The 17298-nt window shown below is 39.3% G+C and overlaps 1 protein-coding gene across 1 annotated transcript in view; it reads right to left on the bottom strand.

The window, feature by feature from the left end:
• Positions 1-17298, bottom strand: part of LOC120735736 (exocyst complex component 4-like) — a 131225-nt gene that overhangs the window by 14068 nt on the left and 99859 nt on the right. Inside the window, exons 11-13 of the mRNA XM_040035347.1 lie at positions 8555-8678; positions 4684-4862; positions 4315-4474 (exon numbers count right to left, since the gene is read on the bottom strand). Coding sequence (XP_039891281.1) covers positions 4315-4474; positions 4684-4862; positions 8555-8678 — 463 coding nt within the window. The remainder of the gene's footprint in view (positions 1-4314; positions 4475-4683; positions 4863-8554; positions 8679-17298) is intronic.

Below are 17298 nucleotides of genomic sequence, written 5' to 3'. Positions count from 1 at the left end.
CGTAGGCTGGAATGGGTTGTTGCCAAGCAACATTTAAGTGTTTTTGAAAGTTTTCTAGTTGTACAACTATTGTAGCTTCTGGTCTTTTCAAAATAAAATATGCAGCAACAGCTCCACATATTTATCAAATTTCTGTCCCTGTCAAGAGACCACAGTATAAAGACAGTAAGAGAGAAAGACAGGTAGACACACAGGACAATGAGAGGTGATCATTGGACTGGCAGGGTTGACCATGCAGTGAATACACCCACACCCATACACACCTACACACACACACACACGCACACACACAGATGTGACATTGCAGTGACACACAGGTCTGCAGCATGTTCCCCAGAACTGTTTCCTGAGCAGATGGTCTGTGTGTGTCCACTTCTGTGCCGGTGTTTCGATATGTGTATGTGCGTGTGTGTTTGACCTTGACAGTCAAGTTGATATTGCTGCCAAATTCTGACTGAGAGACAAGAGGCCACTATAGGACCATACAAATACACATGGTCTCACAAACACATACATACACACGCACACATTTGACTTTTTTCACCCTGTGCAACATGAGCGATCGACATACTGTGGGCTTTCTCACTTTTTTTATACTGTATACAAACATGGACTGAACCACAAGGTGGCACTGTTCCCCCATCCTTTTGCACAGTGAAAGAGAGAGAGCAAAAAGGCAAGTGTGCATTCTTGTGTGAGTGCATGCATGTGTGTGTGTGTGTGTCTTCACGCCTTCTGCAGTGCTGCTCTACCGGCCTCACCTTACTTTTTAACTCACATTGGTGCCTGTTATGGCGCATTAGTCCAGGCATAACTGGTTCCTATATATAAGTACACACGTAGATAAAATAATCAAAGATCACACATGCATTAACAAGCATTCACACACCTAAGAACCCCCCCCCCCCCCCAAAAAAAAAAAAAATTACATGGAAATAAGGAGAAGCATCTGCAGTTTCTCTGAAAAGCAGGCTTCCTGCTGAGATTACTTCCTTTTTAAGTTTTGCTCTTAATTCTCAGGAGGTGGTAATAAAATACTGATGAATATTCTACTTTTACCCCTCTTTATCAAACTGCTTCTTCACTGCTGACTCAGGTCAGACCATGTTAGTTTTCTCAAAATCTTTACAACAAAACTGTTAGACTTTACTAAATGGCATGTGTACATAAATTAATTAAAAACAAAGAAAAAAAAGGATTTTTCAATATAGGCCCCTGCTACTAAACGATTCACTCTGTCAATCACTAAGGTGTTTGTATTCATAAAATGCTTGTAGCACACTAAACGTTTAAATTGACATGTTTTTACCTTATTATTTTAGAGGTGGGTGGAATTTCACTCTTAAGATATTGTCAACTCAAGTAAATGCTGTTGATTTAAAAGAAACTGAAGGCATACAATCAGCAAAAAGTGCACCTACACATCTGTAACTATGCACAGTTTTGTTATAGGAATATGTATTGCATATTTGTCTTTAAAAAAGGAAGATCTGTGTAGTTGAGAAGCATTAAAACATCAGTTGTGGCTTTCTGTATGCCATATATACATCACTGTAAGTTATTTCCTTCCACTCAAGATGGTCACTTCCACTAGGAGGCACAAGTTTACTTAATGCCCAGTCCATGTAAATGAGGTTATTTCAAAAAGCTGATAGGCTTAGGTATCTGTGCATACCCGATACATAACAGATGTGTGTAAGCGACTCTGTATGTGTGTGAGTTTGTGTGTGTCTGTATGTGTTTGCAAGACTTGGTGTGTCTTGGAGCCGGAGGCCGGCCAATTCAAAAAGCCATGAATGCGTAAACAATGCGCTCTGCAATTCCCAATCAACACCTCCACACCACCCACGCCTTGTAATCAGACAGAGTGGGAGAAAGAGAGAAAAGACAGAAAAGCCATCACTGGCATGTCTCCATAATCAAAGTTGACAGAGGGGAGAAATAACATACTAATCAATGGTCCTCCACATCCAGTACAGTTCAGGTAATTTCAGTTTACTTATTTGTTTGGTTATTTTTTGTCTTCTTCAGGGGAAACTTGCCACTCTGGCACATTACAAACAATAGAAAAGCCCAAACTGCCAGTGCATAAACACCCAAGCACTCAAACACATAACACAAGCAAAGCTCATTAAACTTATAACATACTGTAAGATGCCCAGATGGCAGACACAGGAAAACACATTTTACTGTACAATGAGAATCAAATGCAGACAAACAGGGTTCCGAAAGTCACCTTAAAAGGAATAGTTGGTGCTGCTAAATGTGCTGAAACTCAAGTTGTTTAAGCATAATCTGTTATTCATTTTATAATACACTCATTTTCTCCTTCTTCCTTTCTTCCCATCTCTCTCTTGTGTTCATCTCCACTGTAAGATATTGTCTAATCATGCTGCCCTCTTCAAGTCAGTTCCATGCTTTTCCTTTCAAAGATGCCTTTTCGACAACTTCCCTTTACTTAGTTTTTCAATTTTCTTCCCCTCAAGCCATCTTTCTTTCTCCATCTTTTCCATCACCCTTCCTCTCACATACTCTCTGCTGTCAAGGACACAGGCTTCTCAAAGAAGGGGGGAAAAATCATACGAATACAATGAATCACTCTTCTCCTTCCACCTTCTTCTCTCTTTCCTACCTCCTCCTCCCTCACTCCCTCCATCTTGTTCGCAAAGATGTCTGAGGTGCTGATTTCCCTTATGCCTGTCGGGGCAGAGCAGCGCTGGGCAACAGCAGTTAAGAGTCACAAAATGTAAATGTATGAATAAGAAAATAAACCGCAACAACAGCGTGGACACAGATACACAGTGTGGTTGACAATCTGTTTGACCATCTGTCAGCCTCATGCACTGACATAGTTGCTTTCTGAACTTGAAAACACTGTGTGAATCTGTGTGCGTCTGTGCAGGTGTGCTGTTAAAGCTGGACCAGTACACCGACTAATTTTAAACAGAACTGGTTATTATGATGACGCCACTATCCATTTCTGATTTGATGGATTCATAATACAGTTCACTTAATCTTTACCATTTATTTATCTTGCAAATAGTGGTTCTTCAAACTTGAGTAGCCATAGTATAAATTCAATGTGTGTTTACTGTCCTATTATCTTTAGTTGTGTGGCATGATATCTTTTTTTTACCACTAAAACAGCAAAACCTATGGGGCAAAAAGCAACTATTGGCAAGAAAATGGCATTACAGTTTACACAAACTCAATATCTGCACAAAATATCCATTTCCTCTTTGTCCTGTTAAAGGCTATCAATCTTTAAAACAGAAATGGAAATTCATACGCTTTTATCGATACTAGACCCATTATCGAGTGTTCTTATTGGCCTGATTCTTTACTGATTTTCTCCATTGACCTGTGATCAGATTTCTTCTTTAAAAAAGCAGACTTACACAGTTTTTCACAACTGTCAATAACACAATATTACCCCAGGCTACACAGAACAGCCCAAGCCTGAAAGCCTGAACAGAAAACTGCCTACAGGTCAGTGCCTTCACCCTGATAAGAGACAGAATTATGAATTCATTGCACTTTCCTCAAACTACAGTATACGATAGAGTAGAAATAAAATGTGCATTGAAAAGCTTTACAGCCAGCAGTAAGAATAACTGGACTGTAGCAGGTGGCTGAGGGGGGCACTTGTTTGTAAATGCAGTAGCTGATATTTATTTTTTATCATACCTGTAAACATTAGCTATCTAATTAGCCTGCTGTTCTTTCTGTTACACTTGTATAGAAAACACTCATGAGCTCTGGTAGAACTGGAAAAGATGCTAAAAAGGTCCAAAAGAAGCAGGCAAACGTAACCCTTAATACTGTTTCACTTGTTGTTCAGCTGATTTTCACTTATGTGAAGAAGATTTTGTGTGAGTCATTGTTCTCCCACTGACACAGACAACGTTGCTTTCTCTGCATGCTGGAAGTGGGAAATAAACATCACGGTGTCTAGATTAAGAGGTAGCATGAGCAGCACCCATGCAGCTCTGCTGTTCTGTTTATGCCACACACTATGCGTTATGGTGGGTGGATTTTGATAGCTTTGCAAACAAGTGAACCAATTAAAACTGTTTTGCGATGCCCAGCTAGCAGAAATGCATGCTATCAATATAGTGCTGTATTGATAAGCTCAAAAGCATAGATTCAGATGGATTGGACAACATAAAGCTGGGATCCCTACGGTTGCTAGTTATGTCCAAGGCACTGAGTGGAAGGCTTGTTTCAGCTACTGAACCACAGAAACTGCTCCAGGGAAGCTTTCTTAGCTTAGCTTTCCTCTCCATGCTCAAAATGTGGAAAAAGGACTCTAACCTGGCAAAGTCGAGGTCTGCCTCCCTGGACATGGTGATGTTGGTGAGGTTTTGCTGGAGGACAAAAATGTTCCTGCACATTTTCTTGATGCCAGACTCGCTGATCCTCTTGAAGTATTGAGCCCCATTGATCAGAATACAGGAGATCAGATGACCAAGACCTGGTAAGAGATGAGGAAAAAAAGAGGCATGAAGGATATGTGATTATATCAGGAAAGAGATATACAATTCTTTTTATTTTTAAGGAAATTTGGGGATAAGAAAGAACATTTTAACAATGTTTTCAGACTCTTAGGTTCTTTGAAAGTTGTTGAAGAGAGCTATATTTTAGAGGCAGTTACTTAAACGTCACCCTAGGGGGGCTGCTGACCTTCAAAAATATACTGGAACTTGTGTTGCTGCAAGGCGGCCCCCATGGCTTCCTCTATGGCTGAGATGTCCTTGTTCAGTTTGACCACCAGAGGGTCATAGTCCATGCTCTCAACATTAGCCACAATGGCATAATTTCCTTGTTTGGTCAGGGGGATCAGGTAATGGAAACAGTGCACCCTGGATTAAAACAGGGAAAGAAAAGAGAAAATAGAAAATTAAATGCTGTAGATAATTCATAGGTTTTTCTTCTCCAATTTTTTACCTTTTGCTGTCTGGAAATTAAAAGTTACATATTCTGCTTTGTCAAGACCATTGTGCCATCCAAATTCTTTGGCAACTATGTATTGATATGCCTAAATAAACTATGAACTATGCTGAGTGTCCAACATGAGAACGACAAGGAAAAGTGGTGAGTCAGGAAATATGTATGAACTGTATTATTCTCTGTGCTTTGGAGGTTAACATAGTTAGAAGGCACTTTAGCGGGCACAGAGTGTTCTCATTCCTCAAGCCCCACTAAACCTACTCTAATACTTATAATTTCTACAGAAATCATTCTGTTTATAGAGTACTCATAATATATCCACTTGTACAACTACCACTACATCACTGTTGGATACCAGTCACCTGAGCAAAGTGTTGTAGAGCAGATTGTTGAATATGCTGTGCACTTCTGAGGAGTTTTAAACCTTAAATGGAGCTGCTTATATACTTAATGCCATGTCTAATAAATCTACTAAGGTCAATTGTCCTTTCAAACTATTTAATTTGTAGAAAGCACACTTATGTCTATAACACAGTTTTGTGTATTTTTCCTCGCATATTTTATCTTGAGTGTTTTAGAGGCAGTAGTTAAAGGAAGACTGTTGTACCAGAATGGCAATAAAGCCCCCAGCTATAGCAGAATAACTGGGTTGAGGACCTTGCCAAAGAGTTTTTGTATTCACCTTTTCCTAGTCAGATTTTTGAGCCGTTTTTTTTTTTTTTTTTAATGGATTCATAGCTAAATGCCACAAATAAACTAAAATACCAGAAATGCTCTCAAAGTTTCGATTATTGTTATGTAAAAATGTCATTTTAGAGGGATTATTAAGTGGAAATACCGATAATAAGTAAACCAACCCTTTAATCTCAACCTTATCCAAATATTTCCTGCCCATAGTACAAACATCTAATAATACTTTTAGGATTTTAATAGTTAGAGCAGGTGGATTTTGACCTATCCTTTAACAATACATTCTGTTTTTCAGGTTCCCTAAAGACCTATAAATTAGTATGAGGTCTTTGAGGTCCACAGAAAGCTAATTTCGGTCTAGACTTAAAAAGTCAATAGTTTTATAATTCCATAATCACACTGCCCAGAGCTGAAGGGTATAAAATTATATGGGTGAATTTCTCTTCCTCCCTAAGGCAAAGCCAACAACTACACAGCATTTTCAAAGCCTCCATCCGACCTCCTTCTCTCTCTATTCAATCATTTCTCCCACTTAGCCCACTCTAGCTTTCTTCTTTAACCCCCACTCCTACTTTAACTTCACTCATCTCTCTTCCATCTTTTCATCCACCCCCCCCCCCCCCAACCCTTCTTCTTTCTTGCTCATGGCTTCATTTAGCTGGTACCACTATCAAGGGAAATTTGCTAGATGGGGAGAGTCAATGGAGTGTAGCATATAGCTAGACATCAGCCTCAGGGAGGGTTTTCTACTGGAATCATCAACAATATTGCATAAGCTACACAATGGTCTAGAGGGAAATAGTAGTACATGGATGGATGGAAGAAATGGGGAGGGATGATGGAGGACTATTAGAGGATGTGGGTGTGAGAAAGTATATGGTGTGGTAAATTAACTTAGATATTGACATTCAAAACACACGCTGAAGATACATTTCTGAACTCGTGCATTAAGGGCATGCGTGTGATGCCACTGGTTCTTTTAACTCATCTGATTTAATGACACGTGCTCTGAGCAATGTTGTGTGTAGGAACCAAATACACACGGCTTGAAAGTTTGGGGTAACTCATAACTCGCACTTGTATTCGTTGAATGACCTTGTACAGTAAAAGGAAATATAACCAAGACATTGACAGACATTTTTAGTAAAATAAACATTTTGTCCTTTAAACTTCACCTTCCTCAAAGAATTGCCCATCTGCAGCAGTCCTAGCCTTGCAGACCTTTGGCATTTTGCTGAGGCATTCCAGAGAAATTTGACCCTATGTTTCCCAAAGCGTTTCTCACAAGTTGTATTAGTTTGACAGCTGCTTCTTACATACCATATAATCAAGTTGTCAACATCAATCGGGTTGTGTTCCAGTGACTGTGCAGGCCACACCATAACAGAGACAACAGCATTTGACTGTTTCCTCTTTAAGCAGTTTGGACCTGTGCTTTGGTTCAGTGTTCATTTCGCTGACCAGTAATTTTCATCACCGAACTTTTATTTTTTGCCAAAAACAAGACGATAGCTAAATAAAATGTAACTGACAATGACGTGTACTGACAAGTTTGTCAACAAATAAAAATTTGATGAAAATTATCCTTGAGAGACGAGAGCCAATCAGAACTGAGTAAGTTCTAAATAATTTAGAAAGGTGGGACGAGTTTGGATGCATGCACATTATGCAATAAGGTTCGATGCGCCTATTTGATCAGCCCTTGAGAAACAATACAACTTAGAAACAAACGAAATCGAAAACTTGCTGTCAAAGTGACTGCTTTGGTCACTGTCCTCCTGTTTGGAAACTAGCACCCCCCACCCCAAGTCTATGTTTGTTCGACAATCAGAATCTTCATCTCCTACTGGCCAGTCTCACATGGATTTGTCTTTGCAAGTTTGTCTTACATTCGCATCCCAAAGCCGGCATCAAGGAGCCACTTCTTCACTGTTCATGGTAAAACATGTGTCTTCTGGATACCACTTTACAAAGCTGCTTGTTGAGTAAGACCAGTAACTCTTTGTTTTCTCAAAAAATACACTCTGATGTACTTTTCTTACTTGTTCAGTTGGTTCTCGCTCTGTCTGTTTTTTAACTGCTCTGTTACGAGAGTAGTATACTTCTTCTAAAATCTGGCAATTTACTACTTTGATCTTATTTTAAATGGGGGGAAAAAAGCTTTTGTTTCAAAAACAAAGACATTTAAGTGACCCCAGCCTTTTCAGCGGCAGTATAATTCTGCTTCTTTGTTCAGTGACGCAAATGAATGTTATGAACATAGTGATTACAGAATTCCTGGGAAGAAGGTGAAGGGGAAGTGCAACACGCACAGTTAGAGTGGCATTATTTGATGTGCTTCAAATAATATTCACATAAAAATATCAGGCAGATAACATGTGCAGGAGGACCTTGATGAGTTGAGGCTCATCATTGCCACATGAATCATTATGGTGGCAGCGTGCAGACTTGGAAAACAATGACTGCAGTTGTTTTGTTGCATGTCACACCATGCCAGTGAATGATGATAGCTGAAGCAATAGAATTTCCCAGTGATATTATTTGTTTTCAAAAAATTTTGTCTTCCAAAATCTACTTATGCTAAAAACTCATTACCTTAAGGTGGAATACATCACCATGCTCGTATAATTCAATTTGACACAACCTGCTTTTAACTCTGCATTTAGAGTCTAATGCTTTCTGTGTATGCATTGTTTATACTTTTATGACTTGCCTAAAAAAATGATCAACTATTATGACCAATTTCTTTATATTAAATAGGTATTGAAAAAATATTTGTATAAATAAAATAATTAAATATGCTGAATTTTGTCATATTACTGCATAAAGGAGAGCCATAAGATCTGGACAACATAAAACATCCCTGAACGTTTATATCCCTCCAGTGAAGAGTTGGGCAGTTTCTCCTGCATACCTGACCTCCAGATGCAGCACCAGGAGGCAACGGTCTGCAATATCTTGGAAGCCCCTGGACAGGTCGTTGAGGGTCTGGAGAATCTGCTCCCTGCTGCGTTCACTCTCTCCAACCACCTGGCTGTCTGTTGGGATCATAGAGATGTAGGAAGATGAGAACACACGATAGGCATAGAAAAACTCAATTATTGCAAACAGGAGCAGTTGAAGTGAGTAAAAGGACCATTGTAAATGGTTTCTGCATCCTGTGTTACAGCTATTTGAAAGGCTGTGTGCGTACACTCATTTAACAGGTGCTTTTTAAAACATAGGGGATGAGTCAAGTATTCAGTTAATGTGATTTAATGTCAAAATATTAAATATGTGCAAAAAAATTAAATGTATAAATTAACAAAGGCACTTGTCTTGCCTTTGTTACTTCATGCTTATTATATTTTGTGGAGATTACTTAGTTCTTATTGAAAAATAATGAATATATTTCTATAACTTTGAACATCACACATTGAACGTCTGCATGCTGGTCGACACACTGCACAGACAAAGGTTAAAACAGGGTTAATCAGGGTGAAGATAAACAGTTTTTGAGGCTTTCAATTGTAAAATATGTTTTATTTTGCTCTTAACTGAGTACTATTGATTCACTATTATTGATTCACCCACTAATAGGGAAAACAACAAGTATGATAACCTGTTTAAAAGAGGATGATGTTAAAATAAGAACAAGAGCAAATGAGTTTACTGCACATATTGTATTGGTACTGCAATATATTGTTTTTATTTCACTTTATTGTACTGTGTTGATATTGTATTTGTATTGTTGTTGCAGTGAATTGTATTGTATTTTTACTGTGCTGCCCTAACCCGGCACTCAAAACAAAACTGAATAAGTACTGTAAGTGGGTAAATGGGTAACATATATGAGGAGAAATCATGCCATTTTAGCTTATATAGACTAGAAAATAACAACAAACTAATCTGCTCAAAAAATGAAGGGACCACTCAATCAACACATATCACAAGTCAGTTAAACTTCAGGGACATCGATCTGTCCAGTTAGGAAGCATGAACCATTGTGAATCCATCTCAGCTGCTTTGGTGCAAATCAAAGTGACAACAGGTGCACTGGAGAAGCAACAACAAGACAATCCCCAAAAAGGGAATGAATTTGCAGGTGGTGGCCACAGACCATTGCTTTCTTCTTATCCCTCCTGACCAGTTTTTCCTCTAATTTTGGTTTTTGTCAGTGCCCTGTCACTGCTGGCAGCATTAGAGAGTAATTACAGCCCAGTCAGGTTGCTCATATAGTTTGTTTATTCCAGTCATGGCCCATCCATACCTAGGTCTACTTTGTCTCCCAGCACAGTCTCAAGAATGTGGGTGAGATAGCAGGAGATGGGCTACATGGGTTACATAAGGACAGGTGGACAGGTCCATATTTGGCATCAACCCCACAGCAGGACTTGTATTTGCTCCTTAGTACAAGAAGCAACAGGAGGAGCACTGCTAGAACCTTACAAAATGACCTCCAGCAGGCTACTTGTGCATTGTACTAAACTAGAGTGTCACTCTTTTTACAAAGTCTTAAGGTTTGGAATCTGCTGAAAAGTCCTTGAAAGCTAGGGAAAGGCCTGCCAGCCCGTGGTGTTTTTCTTAAACTGCCCTTGAGCTCCCAAACATTGTCCTAAGATTGTTATTAATGTGTTGTTTTGTTACTCTGCAGTAATAAGCATGTATTCCATTCCATATTGACATTATCAAGTTCTGTAAATAACGTTAGCTCATATGGTACACACATTCGCAAACTCATTAGTTCAGCTTCACACACTTCCTGAGTCCTTCAGCATGTTCCTGTACTTTCTTCCCATTACTTGTGCTGAGGCAGCAAGAGCATGTGTCACTGCACTGCATTGTAAGCCACACAAAAGACCTGAGTGTGTGTGTGTGTGAAAGAGAGAGAACCAGAGAGCATGATGAGTGTATATAAATTCAGCTCAGCGTAGATCAATGGCCATAAATTAACAAGGAGAGGAAAAGGAGAGAAATTGGCCCCGTCACTCATATGTAAGTCTATTTGGTCAATGAGGCGAGTGTGTGTGTGTGTTTGTGTGTGTCTGTGTGTGTGTGTGTGTGTGTCCATGAGAGGGTGTTGGTGTGTGTACAAAGAGTGACTGTTGAGCAGGAGAATGCAGGGGTCCACGATCGATGTGCTGCAGTCAAAACCAGCTCCCTAGTTATTCTTCCTGCCCTTCCGAAGGTCACACATGCATGCAAGCTGGTACACATGCATGCATACACACCGCTAAGAACAAAGAAGTAACAAATCAAAACTATGCCTGCAATTAAGTGATGATTATTCTTTCTTCTCCTTGACTCTTTTGAATTATACCACCAAAAAAGCCATGTCTACCTTAACTGTGTTCTCACTAGGCTACATATAGAACATGTAAAAACAATCTCCAACTGCAATTTCTTCCTTTCAGAAGACTGCTTAGAAATGTATGTTTCAACACAGCCTGAGCTCTCTTAGACAAGCTTTCTTGTAGTTTCTGTAAGTGTTCTTCAGGAATAATTCTCCAGGCTTCTTGAAGTACATTCAAAGTTATTGTTTGGACTTTGTTCCAGTTTTGCTCTGTTCTTTGTTTTTGCTCTGGGGAGGCCAATCCATGACCAACAGTGTTCCACTGTGTTTTTTTGCACTGGACGTGTATTTGGCATCTCTGTCATGCTGAAAATTGAAGCCACTACCAGTCAGATACTATTACATGATGGATCAAAAATATGACAGTACTGTTCTGTGTTTATAATTCCATCAATTTTGACAAGATCGTCAACATCACTGGCTGAAATGCATCCCAAAAACACGACTCCACTGTGTTTTACAGATGGCTGTAGACACTCATTGTTGTACTTCTCCTGACTTCTACCGCACATACCGAAGACAATTTGAAACCAAAATCTACAATTTGGATTCATTACTCTATAAGAACTGCTGGCACTGACTTTCAGTCCAGCCCTTACCTTAGCTTTCTCTCCCTCCTTCCTTTGTTAAGAATGGCTTCTTGACAGCCACCCTTAAACTGAGGCCATGGCTGATGAGGCTTCAGTGAACAGTAGATAGACTGAAGGGCCAGATGCATCTCTCAGGTCCTATGTCAACTCTTTGCTGGAAATTTGCCTATTTCTTAAGAATCTTACATCACTTTAACATATTGCTAATCTGCTGTACTTTTCAAGCCTAAAACTTCTTTTGTTGGCATCCACTCATCTAGCTTCCTCAAATTTATTAAGGACACAAGACACATCTTGCTGGAATATATAAGTTTTTGGCTAATAGCGCTTTGGAAAACACCTTGTTGCAAAAAGATAATTCTATGTCTATTGTGTAGTCTAGTGTTTTTGCAACAAGATATTTAGTAACAAAGTGCCTAAAAATGCAATTTAAAATTGTTTTATTTGCTAAGTTGACTGTTATGTGTAGAGAACAATGGTTCATCCCTTGTTGTTTGACTGAAAGAACACCATATTCATCTGACTATGGTAAGGTACAAGGACTGGACTGTAAATTAATGAAAAAAGAGCCAATATATAAAAAAGTGTAAGACCTCCAGAGAGTGCTCAAGAGCACTTAAAACTACAAACTTTCACTCCTTTAAAGCAAAATAGAAAGAAATGAGGGGTGATGCAAGACCTTTGCACAATCCTATATTCTTGATTCTCTCTCTATACTTAAATCCAAAAAATCTATTTTGCTTTGCATTGGTTGTGCTTTTGTGTCCTCCTCTGTGCACATTTTGTATGCATTGTAGTTACTTTAAATTTATCTCTGAGAAAATGAGAAAGCATTGCTCCGAGCAAACAGCAGTCAGGTATACGCCATGACCGTCCAATCAGAAAAGCAAACACGGTCAGGGCTGTGATGTGACATTGGTGACAGTTGCTCTTATGGCCTGTGTACCTGACATACAGAGATAACAGCTTGGAATTATGTTTCTTATTAAAGGTCTGCAAGTGATGAACGTTCTGGATGTATGAACTAACAGTGTGGTTAGTTCAGCTAAAATAATTCTGGTGTACAGCCCCTACAGGCAGTTAATAGCAATAAATAATTATGTAGCATGGTAGACTTCTACTAAAAATGTATTTTTGTTACTTTGTTACTTTTACTTTGAATTGGCCTAAGAAACCAAAACCTGATTTCAGTAAGTGGACTACTTTACACATTAATTATGCTCAACTTTGTTTGTTTAAATGGCAATCAGCATCAGTGTTACTATATGTAATGACAATAATTTAATATTTAATAATCTATATCGAATTGCCCCTCACCCCGCAGGGGGGGGGGGGGGGGGGGGGTCTTGTGGCTTAGATCTTCAGCTGAGAGATACCAATATTAATCTAGCTAAGAGTCAACGGAACAACAAACAAGATTGCTTTTAATGAAAGAAAAACATTGATTTCTCAAGAGAGTAGAGGATATTACATTAATTATTTTCACCTGATTGTGTGAAGCTGATGCTGTTCACACTCCCTGGTCAACTTTGAGATCATTAATAGATACAGAACCCACCATTAAAACACAATACTGTCTCCTAAAATAAAAAAAGCACAATTTTAAGACAAAAACGTTTTAAAGCTTCTGCCAAAAGACTTAAATATAGACTAATTTTCTCTGAGTGCGTCTATCTCTTTCTCTCTCTGTAGTTACAGGTGCGAGAGAGCCAAAGCCTTGCGAATGCTCTGCCTGTGGGAGTATTTCCCACTAACTGTCTGTATATGTGCAGGAATTGACTCGGAGGCTTGTTTCCTCTCATGTGCATTACGCTCACTCACTCGCTCACTTTTCTGACAGCAGAAAAAAAGGCCTTACTGTGGCACACACTGCTGGAGGTCTCTCTGGGGGGTGTCTGTGAAAAACACACGACCAGAGACACACAAGCGTACGGACACGTACACAAAAACACACTCGGATTCTTGCCACCCCGAGCCTTGCGCTGCTTTGATGATGCGAGGGAGGCGTCGCAGCATGGGGGGCACCATTAGAGTCAGGAACAGACGGGCAAAGGGAGACGACTCATTTGTCCTGACTGACAACTTTCTTGCTCTATTTTTTCTTTTTCTGGTTGCCTTTTCCTCCAACTAAATTCCTCCTATCTCTTATTTATGAGTTCTTGTGTGTGCATTATTAAATGTGAAGATATGTATTTGCATGTCATGCATCTACTTATGCGTTCATGTATAGGCATGCGTGCATGTGCTTTGTGCTTATCCAATTATTTTCAAATCTCATCTAAGGAAAACGTCTGTTGCTTGCCATCTGCAAAGGATGAGGGTGGCAGACATTAAGGGAGAAGATCAGTGATGGAATTCACACAGACACAGAATGCATGCGCCTACATAAACGGACAGTTCATATTAACACAATCACTTAGACTCACTGCACCCACTGCCAATAAGAGCATAATCAACACATTAAGAAGAGGAATAACAGGACATGATATTTCCTGTGGAACTACACTCACTAAAGAGTTTATGAAAATCATATTTTTTTGTAAATCCACAGCATAGCATGGAAAAGAAAATGGAGTGAGATAAGCAAAGGACAGTATCCTGCAGGATTGGAGTGATGAATGATTCATAAATGACTCCGTAAGAAAGGAGTTATTAATTATTTTGCTGCCTCTGGTATAGGACGAACATCTGCACACTGAGATCTAAACTTCGGTCCAGAGACAGAGATAGAGAAAAGGAGGGGCAGGAGAGAGAGATATAAAATAATGATGGTATTAAAAGATTTTGATGTCTGATGACATCTAATTGTGTCAAATGCTTTTAAAATGAGAAGGAATCAAAAGTTCATGCTTTAAAGTTTTGACAGTAATAGTGAGGAGTGCTGTAATATTGACCAGAATACAATATTAGACTACTTAGCAGTTGGTTGGACTGGGAGAACAGTGGGTTTCCACTAATCAGATGGTGATTCGATCCCTGGCTCCTTCAATCCATCAAATTGTCCTTGGTCAAGATATTGAACACCAAGCAGTGAAGGGTGTGAGTATGTGTGAAATACAGGAAGCACTGTAAATGTAGCATGTGAGTGAACGGATGAATGTGGCTTATAGTTCAAAGCACTTTGAGTGGTCAATAAGAGTAGAAAGGAGTTATATAAAAATGTAGCCAATTACTGAAAAACATCACCACCATCTCCCACTTAAACTACCCCCCCAGGTCTCTGCAGTGAATAAGAATGTTTTCTCAGTCAAGTTCCCTTGTTAAATGAAGTCAAGAAAAATACTGCTAAAGGGGAAAGACCTGCACTCACCATAGTTAAGGTGAGCCACTGAGATGAGAAGAAGCCTCCTCCTATAGGGAGGCCACATGATTACTGCCTAGAAACCCTGCAGGCTAGATTAGAAAGGTCTGTATCTACGCCTACCTAATGATGTCCAGACTTCCAACATTAAGACACACTTTTGTGCACAACCATATACTGCATTGCTCGAGAAGACTGACCAACAGAAGATTTAACAAGGCTGTCAAATACAGTGGCTCATTTTAGGTATTTTACTTGGGCCTAAGATACAGTGGTCAAACCAATCAGAAGACAGGGAACATCATTAAAAGAGGCTTGTCTTAAACGGGGGATGAACTGAGGGCACAAATAAGAACTATTTTTTAAAAGTCAGTCATGCTAAGCTACTCAAATTGAGTCCAAGAGCAAAAACGTGGAGCTGGAAATTAGCATAACAGGTCTACTTAATAAACCAAGTCAAGAAGAAAAAGTGGTTGGCATTGCTTCTCAGCCGTGTGTGCATGTGTGTGTTGTCAGGTAAATATTGTCAGAATGGATTAGATGACCAGTGCTGCAACCAGATGGGCGATAAGACCGTTTCTGTGGACACCTCCACAGACAGTCTGTCAACACACATACATACATAGCCCTTATTACCGACACACACATGCAAGCTTACTTCAGACATCTTCTGACACACAGAGATATTCAAAGATGCTTAAATCTGCAACTATGCACACTAAATCTAATCTACATCAGGATAAATATGTTACAGGAAAGCATCATTGCCATAGCTAACTGCAGGGTCACTACTGATATGTTAGCCAAGCTTTGTAGTAAAAGGTACAGTTTAACTCTGCATATTTTTAACCATTTTTTCATAGAGCATGCTGTCCATTTGTGTAAACAGGCTCTATTAATAAATATAGGTTGAACAGGGGCTGAGAAGTAGCTTCAGCAGTTCACTATGTAATAATATGCAAATTAGCCATGTGCCTATGTTACTGATGCTAGTTGGTCATGAGGAGGTGACTTGAAGTGAGCTAGTCTCATGAGATTTCTGGTGGTAATATTCAGGTGAAGAGTGAAATATATGAACATAAATGAGTTTATTTTCATTTTATTTTCAACGAAACAAGCTCTGGACTAATACAGTCGCCCAAAATTGAGGTAATATTGTATATGGGAAGAATTGTTCCAACCTTAATGGCTACGTATGTAATCACACATCCAGTCGAATTAAGCCTCAGGAAAAAGGATGCAAGCAACCACTGCAGAGATTACAGAGCCGTGGACAAACTCTACCAGATCCTTAGCACTTGGACAAAAAAGAAAAGGAAGAACCTTCACTCTTGCCGGATAAGGAAGAAAGAAGGAAAGACAGAAAGAAAGAAAAGCCAAGAAGGAATGAAGCAGGAATGCAAAAAAGAGAAATGAAATAAAGAAAAAGCAAAAACAGGGAGAGGAAAATGAGTTGTTCATACCTGACTGCTTCTGTAATATAAAATCCAATTTGGAGAGGCATAGACGTGAGGCGGGGTGGGGGATGAGATAAGGTGGGGTCTTTTTCCCCCTGCTGTACCCTTGTCCCATCTCATACAGTGCACGGCTATGTACACACACGCGCGCACGCACACACACTCACGCACAATGCACCCTTACCATCACACACGTAGTCCGTCATCAGCTCACCAAACACTAAATAATGAACAATACGGAGGCTGTCCCAGCATGATAAGTGACTGCCCTATCCTTCCCATTAGTGCCACCCGCCAGAATTAATGATAATTATGTCACGTCCCTTCCCGTACTTTTATTGAATTCTTATCTATGAATAGACGAAGGAAGCTAGCGTCAGAGTGAGAAGGAAGGGAAGATACTGCACTGACAAAGTTGAGTCTAAATAAGAATATTTCTCATTTAATTACTTTATTTCTAAAAGAAAAAGATGTGATATGGAAGGGCAAAATAAGTGCAAGTTCAATGAGCAATCAGAGGACTGAAGCCAGGGAGTTGTGACAATGGCTGATAAAGGTTGAAGCCCTCTCTATGCCTACAAGAAAGGTGAATAATTTACCTCAGCTCTGCCGGAAGCCCCAAGATACCACAGTGAACACAGCTTAGTTTCTCAGAAGTACTGCAACACAATAACTCGAAATGTGAAGGCTGTAAAAGGTGACAAAAGATCTAGATACTTTTAATCTTAAAATGTGGTTATTATGTTGTTTAATCTCAGTCAGCATAACAGATAAATAAATCCTTAGTAACAAAAAAATCAATAAAACGGATATCAAATATGCAGTTGTCTTATTTTTTTCTGGAAATTAAACAGCTTTTATACAAAGGGAATTTTTCATCTCCTCGAGACTGATAATAATATTACACCAATCAAATTCAACAAGTGCAGCTTGATGACATCTTTAATAATGTTACTACTGCTTGAGGCTGACAATGTA

This window comes from Simochromis diagramma, unplaced genomic scaffold (genome assembly GCF_900408965.1).
Source record: "Simochromis diagramma unplaced genomic scaffold, fSimDia1.1 OVJJ01000816.1, whole genome shotgun sequence".
NCBI lineage: Eukaryota > Metazoa > Chordata > Actinopteri > Cichliformes > Cichlidae > Simochromis > Simochromis diagramma.
The sequence above is the reverse complement of the archived record's forward strand: the minus strand, read 5'-3'. Positions and strand labels throughout refer to the sequence as shown.